We start from the raw sequence: 13,239 nt of genomic DNA, 5'->3' as shown, positions 1-13,239 counted from the left end.
TAGCGTGGCCCTGAGTGTTTTGGTGTTAACTTAGGGTGCCAGAGTATGTGTATTCAAAGTTTACTTGATTTGTGCCTAGGCTAAATGCAGAAGTTAGAAATGTTTTATTCAGGAGAAAACAAATGTGAAAAGAAGGATACATTTAAGTGAGGTGAAGATGTGAGTAATTTTGTATAAAATACAAAATTCATTTAAAAAGATCTCTTTCTGTATATATGTGCTTAAACTGTATTAAGGGAGAAAGTAAATGGCTTCCTTAACACATGGTGTACTCTTCAATCATTGTCCATTTTTGCTGCCTCAAGGTGAAGATGTGGAAAAAATTTTGGATGAATGGAAGGAATATAAAATGGGAGTGCCAACATATGGTGCAATTATTCTTGATGAGACACTTGAAAATGTGAGTGAGAGTAATACAGAATTTTTAAGTGAAATGGTAATCAGCTGTTTTCATCCTAATGTTACATCTATAATGTTCTGAACTGAGGTTTTAAAAGTATACTTAGATTTTTAGCGCTGCAAGGCCAAAATTTGCATATTTTGTCTGCATTCTGGGTCTTAGTAATTTATACCTGTTGCAGTATGGCATATTGTAAAGGAACTTGATTGCTGAAGAAATACTTTAAAATGGGCAGAATGCCTTTCTTCCTAGGAAAAGTAATGTATCTAGCCTCCTGGAAGATAGTTAACCAAGTAAGATTATTGGTGATAACAGTTATCTGAAGTAGGGAGAAAAGCACTTCTGGCTTTTAGGAAGGAATATGGGAAAGGAGAGCAGGCTTTATTTTTACGTCTTGATTGTTTTGCAGGTACTGCTGGTTCAGGGGTACCTAGCAAAATCAGGCTGGGGATTTCCAAAAGGAAAAGTAAACAAAGAAGAAGCTCCTCATGATTGTGCTGCTAGAGAGGTGAGTTACTGCATTTTGAAACAGTAATGTTTGGTGGTTGTGCTTTGAGTGTTTTAGCTTTGGAGACTGGACTTGTTTGGATCATTTAATCCTCTTTCCAGAGCTTGACTGCCTGTGTGGAGTGATATCTTTTGTTATGTAACTGGTAATTTGTTTGTCCACTTCTGCCATTTATTCTTCTCTCATATGTTTCATTTTCCTTCAGTGTACATTTTAAATTGTATTATTTAACCTTTTTTGTAATATCTTTTCTACTTTTCCTTTTAGAATTGGATTAAATATTTAATTGTATTAAATAAATAGATTGGTTAAATATTTTGGCTCTTATGACCTTTGTTTTATGTTTATAGTCTGGGCTTCCAGACGCACAATTTCTGAGACATTTACATTTATTGGTAAAAACTCACTCTAGCTTCCCTCTGCCTGTAGGGTGAAGCTTAATTCTTAGCCATTCCTAAATGTGTCTGTCTTTATTCTTAGTCAAGAAGGAAATGGCAACCCACTTCAGTGTTCTTGCCTGGAGAATCCCAGGGACGGGGGAGCCTGGTGGGCTGTCGTCTCTGAAGCGACTTAGCGTAGCGTTCTTAGTCAGAAGAATTTATTCTTTGTCCTCTGAATTGATTGATTTGTTTCATCCACTAAGCTTTTGCTTATGTGATTTTCCTACCTGGAAAGGCCTCTCTTCTCTTGCCCATTCAAATCTTAACTGGGTATCTTTCCAGACTGGGTCACTTTTCCCCCAAAAGATTGCCACAGACTAGCAGTCTGTATTGGGCCTTAGTTTCTTATTTTTAAAAGGAGGATGTTCACTCTTATTTAAATTGTTTATTTTCAAATGTAACCAGTTGGCTGTAGCCACAGTAATACATTGTGATACATTGTATACGGTATTCTTTTTTATCGGTTTTCAACAGTACACCTTGTCCTTGACATTTGAGAAGTTGAGCTATGAGGAAATAGGATAAAATGGAAAGAGAACTGCACTAGGAGTTGAAAGGTTTTTGTTCCAGTATAGTTTTAGTATATGTTGCTCAATAGCCTAGAGAAACTGGGCAAATCTCTGTAAGATATAAAATTATTAGGAGTCAACTCAAGGACTCCATTTCTAAAAACAAGATATTCATAACTAGAAGTGATATTTTTATAGAGTCTAAACTGGTAGTGATTGAATTTTGAGATTTTTTTTTTGAGAGGGCAGTATGGATTTTGTAGCATATTTTATTTGAATCTCTCTCTTTGTTTTTTTTGCTTTTATGTTTTTCTGGAGCGATGTTCACTGCCTGGTTCGAGTACGTTTATTAGTGAGGGATAATAGTTAAAATTTTTAAAAACCACTAGTGGTTATTTACTGTAGAAAAAATATCAATGCTTATTTACTTTGGAGTAAGATTTTAAAAAGGGAGTGAAAATGCTGCATTTTAAATTGAGTATGGAACAGCTTATCTGAGCAAGTATTTTGCAACAGCTTATAGCAAAGAAGTTTTATGCCCACCCTTTAAAATTGAAAACTCTTTAGGGAGCAGGTGAGGAAATGCCACATCCTCTGAAGAGCTTTTCCTTTCTTTTCTGTAGATGGCAGGAGATGAAATGGAATACTTAAAACGTCTTCCCTTTTCTGTCTTCAGTTTTTGTAGTCGTCTTGCTTATAAGGAAGGACAGAATGGGAGCCATGCTGTCCTACTCAGTGGAGCTAATCCATACGCCTTACGCATGGAGTAGTCTTGTCCTACAGCAGTGAGATAGTTAGCCAGGTCCAGAAAGAAATATTACCTGCAGTAACAGAAACTTAGGCTAAATTAGGTGGTATGGGCTATCTTTATAATTGGATCTTTTTCGAGGAATCAAATACCTAATCTTGGAAAACTGAAGAAGGACCCTAGACCCAAGGGGTCCGCCTGCATCTACTGCTGGAACGCTCCATCTCATGAGTTTTGAACACGATATTATAAAGAGTCGGGATGATGCAGAAATCGGGTATTTGGGATAAGAAGAGAAAGTTAACCTGTGAACCAGGACAGTTTTCACCTTGGTTTCTCTTCTTTGTTCTCTCCTCTGGGATACTGAGATAAAAAGTTGTCCTGTCTGTGTGGTGCTGATTCCAGCGAATCACCATAATTTGTAAGAAAGTGAATAAAATTTATTCTTGGGGCCGGGGGAGTGGGAGAATGGAGAATCCTGTAGGGGAAGATGCAGCCTTTATGGGAAGTTGTCTCTGTTTTTACAGGTGGGTAACTGAAACAGAGCTGTTGAGTATTCAGTAAGCACAAAACAGAGACGCAAACCCTGGTATTTGGGTTCTGGAGTTCATGTTCTTGGCTGCTATTTAATATATAGGCAGTCAGGAATGTTTGTAAATTGGTGAGAATTTCTAAACACATAGACAGATGTAAACAGAAGAAATTTGATTTTAAGTACATATATCTTATTTCCTGATAACACTTACCTCTCTTGTGTGGACCAATATGAATCTCCCCTCACCTCCCCTATTCTAAAGATTTTGTCTTGCTCTGAGGAAAGCACAGGTGTACTTAGGAACCACAGTTGATTAATTTCAGGGAAAAAATGTTCCCTTTGATAATAAGAATTAATCCTAACTTCTAACTTTTCTGATCTAAATAATAGCCTCTTTTAGCCGATAAAGGAACTTCTTAGAAAAGACTTCATTTAAAATAAAGGCAAATCTTTTGACTTTTGTTCCTTTTAAGTGAATGCTTTTCTCATAAAGAACAGATTTTGGAATTCAGGTGTAGCATTGCTGTATCAATCCACTCAGGCTGGCATAACAAAACGCTGCAGACTGGGTGGCATAAGCAGTAGACATTTATTTTCTACTCCGCTGGAGCCTGGGAAGTCTAAGAGCAAGCTGCCTTTTGATGGATGTCCTGGTGAAGGCTCTCACTCTGGCCTGCAGTCAGCTGCCTTGCCTCCGTGTGGCCTGCCCTGGGTGACTGAGAGCCCAGGGTGCTAGTTTGCTGGTGTCTCCTCCTCTTAAAGGGCACGAGTCCTGTCGGATTGGAGACCTACCTGCATGACCTCATGTAACCTGCACCACCTCCTCACAGGCCCTGTCTCCAAGTACAGTCATATTGGGAGTTAGGCCTTCCTAAGAGTTTTGGAAGGTTTAGTCCACAGTAGTTGGTATTTTTGAGTGTTGCAAGTATTCAACCAGCCGTCCTGGAGTTGCAGTGTAGCCTTCTGCCGCTTGGTGGTACTGCAGCGCAATAGAAGCAGCATTGACGGAGGGGGAGAACCATCGGTGTCTTAGTTGAAAACAAGATTGTTATTCCATTTATAGGAGTTCATGTCAATATTACACTTTTCATTTTCACTTGTATTAATATATATGGAGAAGTTTTGTCTTAATTTTTAGCTATCATTAGGCTTAGGCTGATGTGTTAAGCACTTTTCTCTTGTTTTCACCATGTTTTTTCCCCTCTGGTTTCTACCATGGGTTTTATTTCAGGTTGCGTAATAGCTTTTAGTTTTCTTTATTGTAACTGTATTAGTGTTGTTTCATCATGTATGAGTGTGTAGAAGTATTTATTTTGCTACAGCAGACTCTGACACCTCCTGTAAGGGCTGTGTGGGGGCTGGGCTGAAGAAGCAGTGGCAAGCAGGCGGCTCAGGGAGAAGCTGTGAGGAATCGTCAGTAGAAGGCTCATGGCCGCCCTAGTTAGTAGTTTCTTTGATCACTTGCTTCCCCTTTGTTAATTGGGTTATTTCTGAACACTTATTCAGTAGTGAAGAAGATGTAGGGTAAAGATGTGAAAAATGTCCCCTAGGTTTTATTGAAAAGCTATATTAAGATAATCTTCGTGTATTTTTGTCAATTGTGGTGAAACAACACCTGTTTTTGAGAACATGGAATACTTGGCAGTTCACACGTGGTTTCGAGATTTCATGTTGCTACTTATTATTTGGCAGAACAGCGTTTTATTATAATGACACTTTAATGTGCCCTTATGTGATTTAATCTTGATAGAATTTGTACAGAGGAATTACTGGTATATTCTACCACTTGTAGGCTTATAGGACATAGATTTTAGGCAGGAGATTTCATTGTCTATGCTGGTGTTCTTTGGATAGCACATTTTTTTACTCTTACGTAGAGATTTTTATCTGATATCATTTGAGATGTTAATCCTATTCCATGTATCAGGAACGTTAAACTCTGAATTATACAGGAATGGATTTGATTCAGAAGAGGTTTGGTATTAAAAATTGGCTTTAAGTTTTATTTTTTTAGTTGGTGGAAAATTGCATTACAATTTTGAATTGGTTTCTGCTCTACAGTAATGCAAGTCAGTTATGTGTGTGTGTATTTGTGTGTATATATATACTTTTCCTCCTGAGCCTCCCCACCCATCCCCAGCCATGAGGTGACCCCTCCAGGTCATCACAGAGCACTAGGCGGGGCTTCCTGTGTTATTTAGCAACTTCCTACTACCTGTTTTATGTACGATATCATGTATATAGGATTTCCCTGGTAGCTCAGATGGTAGAGAGTCTGCCTGCAGTGCAGGAGGCCCAGGTTTGACGCCTGCCCGGGTCGGGAAGATCCCCTGGAGAAGGAGATGGCAACCCACTCCAGTGTTCTTGCCTAGAGAATCCCATGGACAGAGGAGCCTGGCGGGCTGCACTCCATAGGGTGGCAGAGAGTCGGACATGGCTGAGCGACTAACACTACACTGTTGTATATAATTTGTCCCAGCCTCATGTTCCCCCACTGTGTCCATAGACCCTTCTCTACTGCGTTCATTAGTACCGTTTTTCTAGATTCCATCTATATGTGTTAACATACGACACTTGTTCTTCTCTTTCTGACTTACTTGGCTCTACCAGGGTCTAGGTCCGTCCACCTCACTGCAGCTGGCTCAGGCTCACTCCTGTATGGCTGAGCAGTCCTCCCCTGTAGAAGCGTGCCGCAGCTTCCTGACCCGTTCACGTGTCGACAGGCGTCTCGGTTGCTTCCGTGTCCTGGCTGTTGTCAGGAGTGCTGCGGTGAACGTGGGCCACGTGTGTGTTCTGGCATTGTGGTCTCTCGAGGGGGAGGAGTGGCCCAGTAGTGGGATTGCTGGGTCATATGGTGATTTTATTCTAGTGTTTTAAGGAACCTCCGTACTGTTTTCCACAGTGGCTGTATCAGTTTACATTCCCACCAGTGCGGGAGGGCTCCCTTTTCTCCACACCCTCGCCAGCATTTACTCTTGGTAGATTTTTTTTGATGATGGACATTCTGACTGGTGTGAGGCGATAATCTCATGGTTTTGATATGCATTTCTCTAATAATATGCGATATTGAGCCTCTCTTCGTGTGTTTACTGGCCATCTGTGTGTCTTTGGAGAAATGGCTGTTTGGGTTCTGCCCATTTTTTGACTATTTGTTTTGATTTTTTTTTTTTTATATTGAACTGTATGAGCTGTTTATATATTTTGGATATTAACCCTTCATTGGTTTTACATTTGTTATCTGTACATAAAAGTGAGCTATTAAAAATTTTTTCCTGGTAAATGCTTGTTGAGAATGAGTACCTTATTTTAGAGGTGAACCAGTCTTTATCACTTTTAGAATTAAGAAGTCTTGCATTGTATTATCGGAGAAGGCAATGGCAACCCACTGCAGTACTCTTGCCTGGAAAATCCCATGGATGGAGGAGCCTGGTAGGCTGCAGTCCATGGGTCGCACAGAGTCGGACATGACTGAAGTGACTTAGCAGCGGCGGCAGCAGCAGCAACAGCAGCAGCAGCAGCAGCAGCAGCATTAGCATTGTATTATGTTTATTCTAAGTATGGTTGTACAGGGTTTCAAAGCTGCCTTTGTTACATTACACTAATGGCCTCATGTTGCACCGTTTCTTCTCATTATAATTCTTCAGCTATAGCCGTTCTCAGCTATCTGGAATATCTTTTTCTTCCTGTCGGTCTTATAAACTTCTAGTCATCTTTCAAGTCCTAGCCCAGATGTACCCACAGGATAGGACCCTGCCTATGACAGCCTTCCAGGTGGCCACCCCAGCGCACGCCTCACACCTCAGCTGTGCCCAGGGCTGAGTTGATGTTCAGGCACTCACTCGTGTCCCAACTTTTTGCTACCCCATGGACTGACGCCCACCAGGCTCCTCTGTCCTTGGGATTTTTCCAGGCAAGAATACTGGAGTGGGTTGCCATTTCCTTCTGCAGGCATCTTCCTGGACTGGGGATCAAACTGGCATCTCCTGCATGGGCAGTTGGGAAGCCCCTCAAGGCTGAGGTAGGCATCCTGATTCTGTGTTCCCGTGGCACCCACCCACTTTCTGGCATGTATATCGTACTGCAGTTACCATTTCTTTCTAAGATGGAGCTCTTGAAAGAGCAGTGCTTGCTTTATTCATTTCTGAAATCAGTGCATAGGATAGGATAGTACCTGTCACTTCCTGAGCACACAGGATATATTTGAATGAATACACTAAAACAACCTTACCATTAATTACATGTTACTCTTTAAAATTGTGTCAATGTTGTAGTAAGAATAATATAAAGAATAGACCCACCTGTTAATATTTTGCCATGTTTGCTGTATTACTTTTGATACATATGGGTGTGTGGTTTTTATTGTCATTGCTAAATAATTTAGGAGTAAATTGTAGACATAATGCCCCTTAACCACTATTATTGCATGTATCAGTAAGTTTAAAGAACTAGAAAGTTCTCTTACATAATCACAGTGTAATTATCAAATTCAGGAATGGGTTTGATAGGTTCTTTTATCTAACAGATAATTCAATATTCAGATTTACTAGTTGATCCATTATAGTCCTTTTCTGCACTTTCCACCCCTTCTTCCATACAGGATCCTATTCAGGCTCATGCCCTGTGTTTACATTTAATTGTTGTTTTGCAGTCTTTAATCTGAAACAGTCTCTTAGTCCTTCAGTGTTTGTTTTGTTAAGCATGTATTCAGTTAGATTCTGTTTGTAACAAATAGGGTCTGCTTACAGGAACTTAGATTATACAGTTTATTTTTAGCATAGCTTTTAATTATTATACAGACATATGTGACTGGTAGGTATTCTAATTTCTGATTATAAGATATTCAAAGAAGAGAGTTAAAGAGAATAACTGTAAAAATAGAATTAAGAACCATGTAAAAGTTATTTTTAAGCTTTTTTTATTGACAGATAAAGGCATAAAATAAACTTGTCAGGTTATTCATTTTTATGTTTGTACATGCCTGTGAAACCACCATCGAGGTCAAAGAATGTTTTCAGCAGCTCAGAAGAGTCTTTGCTGCCCCTGCTTTTTAAAATTTTGGCTACACTGGATTGTGGCTGTGGCGTAGGCTCCTGGTTGCTGTGCGTGGGCTTTCTCTAGTTAGGCGAGTGAGGGCTTTCTCCTGTTGCGGAGTGCGGCCTCTGGGGCTTTCGGGCTTTGGTGATTGCAGCTCCTGGGCTCTGCAGTGCCAGCTCTGTAGTTGTGGCACATGGGCCCAGCTGCTGCATGTCATGTGGAACCTTCCCTGACCAGGGGTCCAGCCCGCATCCCCTGCATTGGAAGGCAGGCCGCCAGTCACTGGACCACAAGGGAAGCCCTGCTCCTTCTGATCAGTGCCTGCTTTTCCCACATTTCCTGGAAGGAACCACTGTTTTGACTTTTCTATTACCATCGATTATTTTTGCCTGTTCTGAGCTTCATATAATTAGGATTTTGCAATAGCTGTTCTTTGTGTTTTATCTCTCTCTCTCAGTGTAATGCTTGTGAGAGTCATCTGTGTTATTGTGTATATTAGCAGCTGGTTCTTTTTAGTTGCTCTTTGTAATATTGCAGTGTACAAATATACCACAGTTGTTTATCCATTCTCTTATGTATTGGATTATATCCAGCTTTTGGCTGTTAAGGATAAAACTGGTATAAATATGCTGGTACATGTCCTTTGAGGAAAATAAGCCTGCATTTCTCTAGGAATGGAATTACTGAGTCATAGGGAAGTTGCCAGTGGTTTTCCAGGTGGTTGAACCCATTTACATGCCTACCACCTGCATATGAGACTTCTTGTTGTCCTTGCCTACATGTAGAATTACCGACTTTGAAATCTTTATCCCATGTTCATGGATTATGAGAATTAATATTGTTAAAATGTCATTACTGCCAAAAACCATCTCTAGATTCAGTGTCATCCCTATCAAGATTTCAGTGGCCTTATTTTTACAGAATTAGAAACAAAAATCTAAAGTGTATATAGAACCACACAAGACTCTGAGTAACCAAAGCAATGCTGAGAAAGAAGAACAAAGTGGAAGGTATCACACTTCCTGTTTTCATGCTATACTATAAAGCTGTAGTCATTAAATGGTATGGCAGTGGTACAAAAACAGATGAATGAAACAGATCAAACAATTGAGATCCCAGAAACAAACCCACATATATATGGTCAACTAATATTTGAAGAGGGAGCCAAGAAAACTGAATGGTTAAAAGAGAGTCTCTTCACTTAATGATGCTGAGGAAATTGAATATTCCCATGTAAAAGAATGAAACTAGACCCCTGTCTTACATCACTCACAGAAGTTAGCTTGAAGTGGGTGCATGACTAAGACTTGAAACCATGAAACTTCTAGAAGAGAACAAGATAAAAACTCCTTAATGTGGCTCTTGGCAATGACTTTTTGAATGTGACTCCAAAAGCACAAGCACCAAAATAAGCGAGACTATTATCTATTATCGACCCCAAAATGAGAAACTAATGAATCTACTAAGTAGAAAGTCTATGGAATGGGAGAAAATACTTGCAAACCATATAGTTAATAAGGAGTTAATGTCTAAAAATGTATAACAAGCAAACCATATAGTTGATAAGGAGTTAATGTGTCATAAGAACTTATATACTCAGTAGCAAATAATTCAATTAAAAAATGGGAAAAAGACCTGAATATACATTTTTCCAAAGAAGATAGAGAAATAGCTAATAAGTATGTGAAAAGATGCTTTGCATCACTAGATTATTCAGTTCAGTTCAGTTCAGTTCAGTCGCTCAGTCGTGTCCGACTCTGCGACCCCGTGAATCGCAGCACGCCAGGCCTCCCTGTCCATCACCAACTCCTGGAGTTCACTCAGACTCACATCTGTCGAGTCGGTGATGCCATGCAGCCATCTCATCCTCTTTGTCCCCTTCTCCTCCTGCCCCCAATCCCTCCCAGCATCAGGGTCTTCTCCAGTGAGTCAACTTTTCGCATGAGGTGGCCAAAGTATTAGAGTTTCAGCTTCAGCATTAGTTCTTCCAAGGAACACCCAGGACTGATCTCCTTTAGAATGGACTGGTTGGATCTCCTTGCAGTCCAAGGGACTCTCAAGAATCTTCTCCAACATCACAGTTCAAAAGCATCAGTTCTTCGGTGCTCAGCGTTCTTCACAGTCCAACTTTTACATCCATACATGACCACTGGAAAAACCATAGCTTTGACTAGATGGACCTTTGTTGGCAAAGTAATGTCTCTGCTTTTGAATATGCTATCTAGGTTGGTCATAACTTGTCTTTTAATTTCATGGCTGCAGTCACCATCTGCAGTGATTTTGGAGCCCCCCAAAATAAAGTCTGACACTGTTTCCACTGTTTCCCCATCTATTTCCCATGAAGTGATGGGACCAGATGCCATGATCTTTGTTTTCTGAACGTTGAGTTTTAAGCCAACTTTTCACTCTCCTCTTTCACTTTCATCAAGAGGCTTTTGAGTTCCTCTTCACTTTCTGCCATAAGGGTGGTGTCATCTGCATATCTGAGGTTATTAATATTTCTCACGGCAACCCTGACTGCAGCTTGTGCTTGTTCTAGCCCAGTGTTTCTCATGATGTACTCTGCATAGAAGTTAAATAAGCAGGGTGACAATATACAGCCTTGACGTACTCCTTTTCCTATTTGGAACCAGTCTGTTGTTCCATGTCCAGTTCTAACTGTTGCTTCCTGACCTGCATACAGATTTCTCAAGAGGCAGGTCAGGTGGTCTGGCATTCCCATCTCTTTCAGAATTTTCCACAGTTTATTGTGATCCACACAGTCCAAGGGCTTTGGCATAGTCAATAAAGCAGAAATAGATGTTTTTCTGGAATTCTCTTGCTTTTTTGATGATCCAGCGATGTTGGCAATTTGATCTCTGGTTCCTCTGCCTTTTCTAAAACCAGCTGGAACATCTGGAAGTTCATGATTCATGTATTGCTGAAGCCTGGCTTGGAGAATTTTAAGCATTCCTTTACTAGCATGTGAGATGAGTGCAATTGTGTGGTAGTTTGAGCATTCTTTGGCATTGCCTTTCTTAGGGATTGGAATGAAAACTGATCTTTACCAATCCTGTGGCCACTACTGAGTTTTCCAAATGTGCTGGCATATTGAGTGTAGCCCTTTCACAGCATCATCTTTCAGGATTTGAAAGAGCTCAGCTGGAATTCCATCACCTCCACTAGCTTTGTTTGAAGTGATGCTTCCTAAGGCCCACTTGACTTCACATTCCAGGATGTCTGGCTCTAGGTGAGTGATCACACCATCGTGATTGTCTGGGTTGTGAAGATACTTTTTGAACAGTTCTTCTGTGTATGCTTGCCACCTCTTCTTAATATCTTCCGCTTCTGTTAGGTGGATACCATTTCTGTCCTTTATCGAGCCCATCTTTGCATGAAATGTTCCCTTGGTATCTCTAATTTTCTTGAAGACATCTCTAGTCTTTCCCATTCTGTTGTTTTCTCTATGTCCCTGCATTGATTGCTGAGGAAGACTTTCTTATCTCTCCTTGCTGTTCTTTGGAACTCTGCATCCAGATGCTTATATCTTTCCTTTTCTCCTTTGCTTTTTGCGTCTCTTCTTTTCACAGCTATTTGTAAGGCTTCCTCAGACCGCCATTTTGCTTTTTTGCATTTCTTTTCCATGGGGATGGTTTTGATCCCTGTCTCCTGTACAATGTCACGAACCTCCATCCATAGTTCATCAAGCACTCTATCAGATCTAGTCCCTTAAATCTATTTCTCACTTCCACTATATAATCGTAAGGGATTTGATTTAGGTCATACCTGAATGGTCTAGCGGTTTTCCCTACTTTCTTCAATTTAAGTCTGAATTTGGCAGTAAGGAGTTCATCATCTGAGCCACAGTCAGCTCCCGGTCTTGTTTTTGTTGACTGTATAGAACTTCTCCATCTCTGGGTGCAGCTAATATAATCAGTCTGATTTCGATGTTGACCATCTTATGATTGTTAGGGAAATACAAATCAAAACCATAGTGAGATATCTCTCATGCCTCTTAGAATGGCTGCCTTCAAAAAGACAGATCAATGTGGAGAAAGGGGTCCCTGTTCACTGTTGGTAGGATTGTAAACTGATACAGCCACTATGGAAAATTCTATTGCGGATCCTCAAAAAATTAAAATAACCGTATGATTCAGCAATTCCACTTCTGAGAATATATCCAGAGGAAATGAAAATACTAACTTGAAAAGATATCCACAGTCTTACGTTCATAATAGCATTGTTTATAATAGCCAAGGCATGGAAACAACTGAAATGTTCATTGACAAATGAATGGCTGGAGAAGATGTGATATGTATGGACACAGTGGAATACACTTCAGTAGTTAAAAAAGGAGTCCTGCCATTTGTACTGTGGATGGGCATTGAGGGCATTGTGCAGAGTGAATAAGTCAGATAAAGACAGATTTTGTATGGTCTCCCTTTTGTGTGGAATCTGAAAAGCAAAACTCACAAGAGCGCGGATTCATGGTCTAGAGTTAGAAGATAAATAAGCACTAGGGATGTAATGTACAGCATGATGAGTATAGTTAACCCTGCTGTGTGATACGTATGAAAAGTTCAGAGACTAGATCTTAAGGGTTCTCATTACAAGAAAAAAGTGTATTTTTTTCTTATTCTTTTTATTGTACTTATGAGATGATCCGTATTAGCTAAACTTAAGAGTAACCATTTCACAGTATGGGTAAGTCAAACCATCATGCTGTATACCTTAAACTTTTGCGGTGATATATGTCAATTATATCTCAGTAAAACTGGGGGAAAAAAATTTATAGTCATTTCTCAATATATGCAAAACATTATTATGTTGTGTATCTGAAGCTAATATAATGTAATATATTAATTATATCTCATTTTCAAAAAACTAGCCATTATTAGGGGAATATAATGGTCTGTCATTGTGTTTTTCATATTCCCCTGAAGTTTAATGATGTTGGCCACATTGTCACATTCTTATTGGCCATTTGAATGTCCTCTATTAGTAAGTACCCACTTACATGTTACCTTTTTTCTAAGTTGGTTTACTTGTCTTGTGGATATATAGGATTTCTTAATGTAGTCTGGAT

At 39.9% G+C, this 13,239-nt stretch overlaps 1 protein-coding gene across 1 annotated transcript in view; it reads left to right on the top strand.

Annotated features, from left to right (window-relative positions):
• Positions 1-13,239, top strand: part of DCP2 (decapping mRNA 2) — a 47,101-nt gene that overhangs the window by 18,759 nt on the left and 15,103 nt on the right. Inside the window, exons 3-4 of the mRNA XM_069595256.1 lie at positions 273-400; positions 810-908. Coding sequence (XP_069451357.1) covers positions 273-400; positions 810-908 — 227 coding nt within the window. The remainder of the gene's footprint in view (positions 1-272; positions 401-809; positions 909-13,239) is intronic.

This window comes from Ovis canadensis, chromosome 7 (genome assembly GCF_042477335.2).
Source record: "Ovis canadensis isolate MfBH-ARS-UI-01 breed Bighorn chromosome 7, ARS-UI_OviCan_v2, whole genome shotgun sequence".
In the NCBI taxonomy this organism is placed as follows: Eukaryota; Metazoa; Chordata; class Mammalia; order Artiodactyla; family Bovidae; genus Ovis; species Ovis canadensis.
The sequence above is the reverse complement of the archived record's forward strand: the minus strand, read 5'-3'. Positions and strand labels throughout refer to the sequence as shown.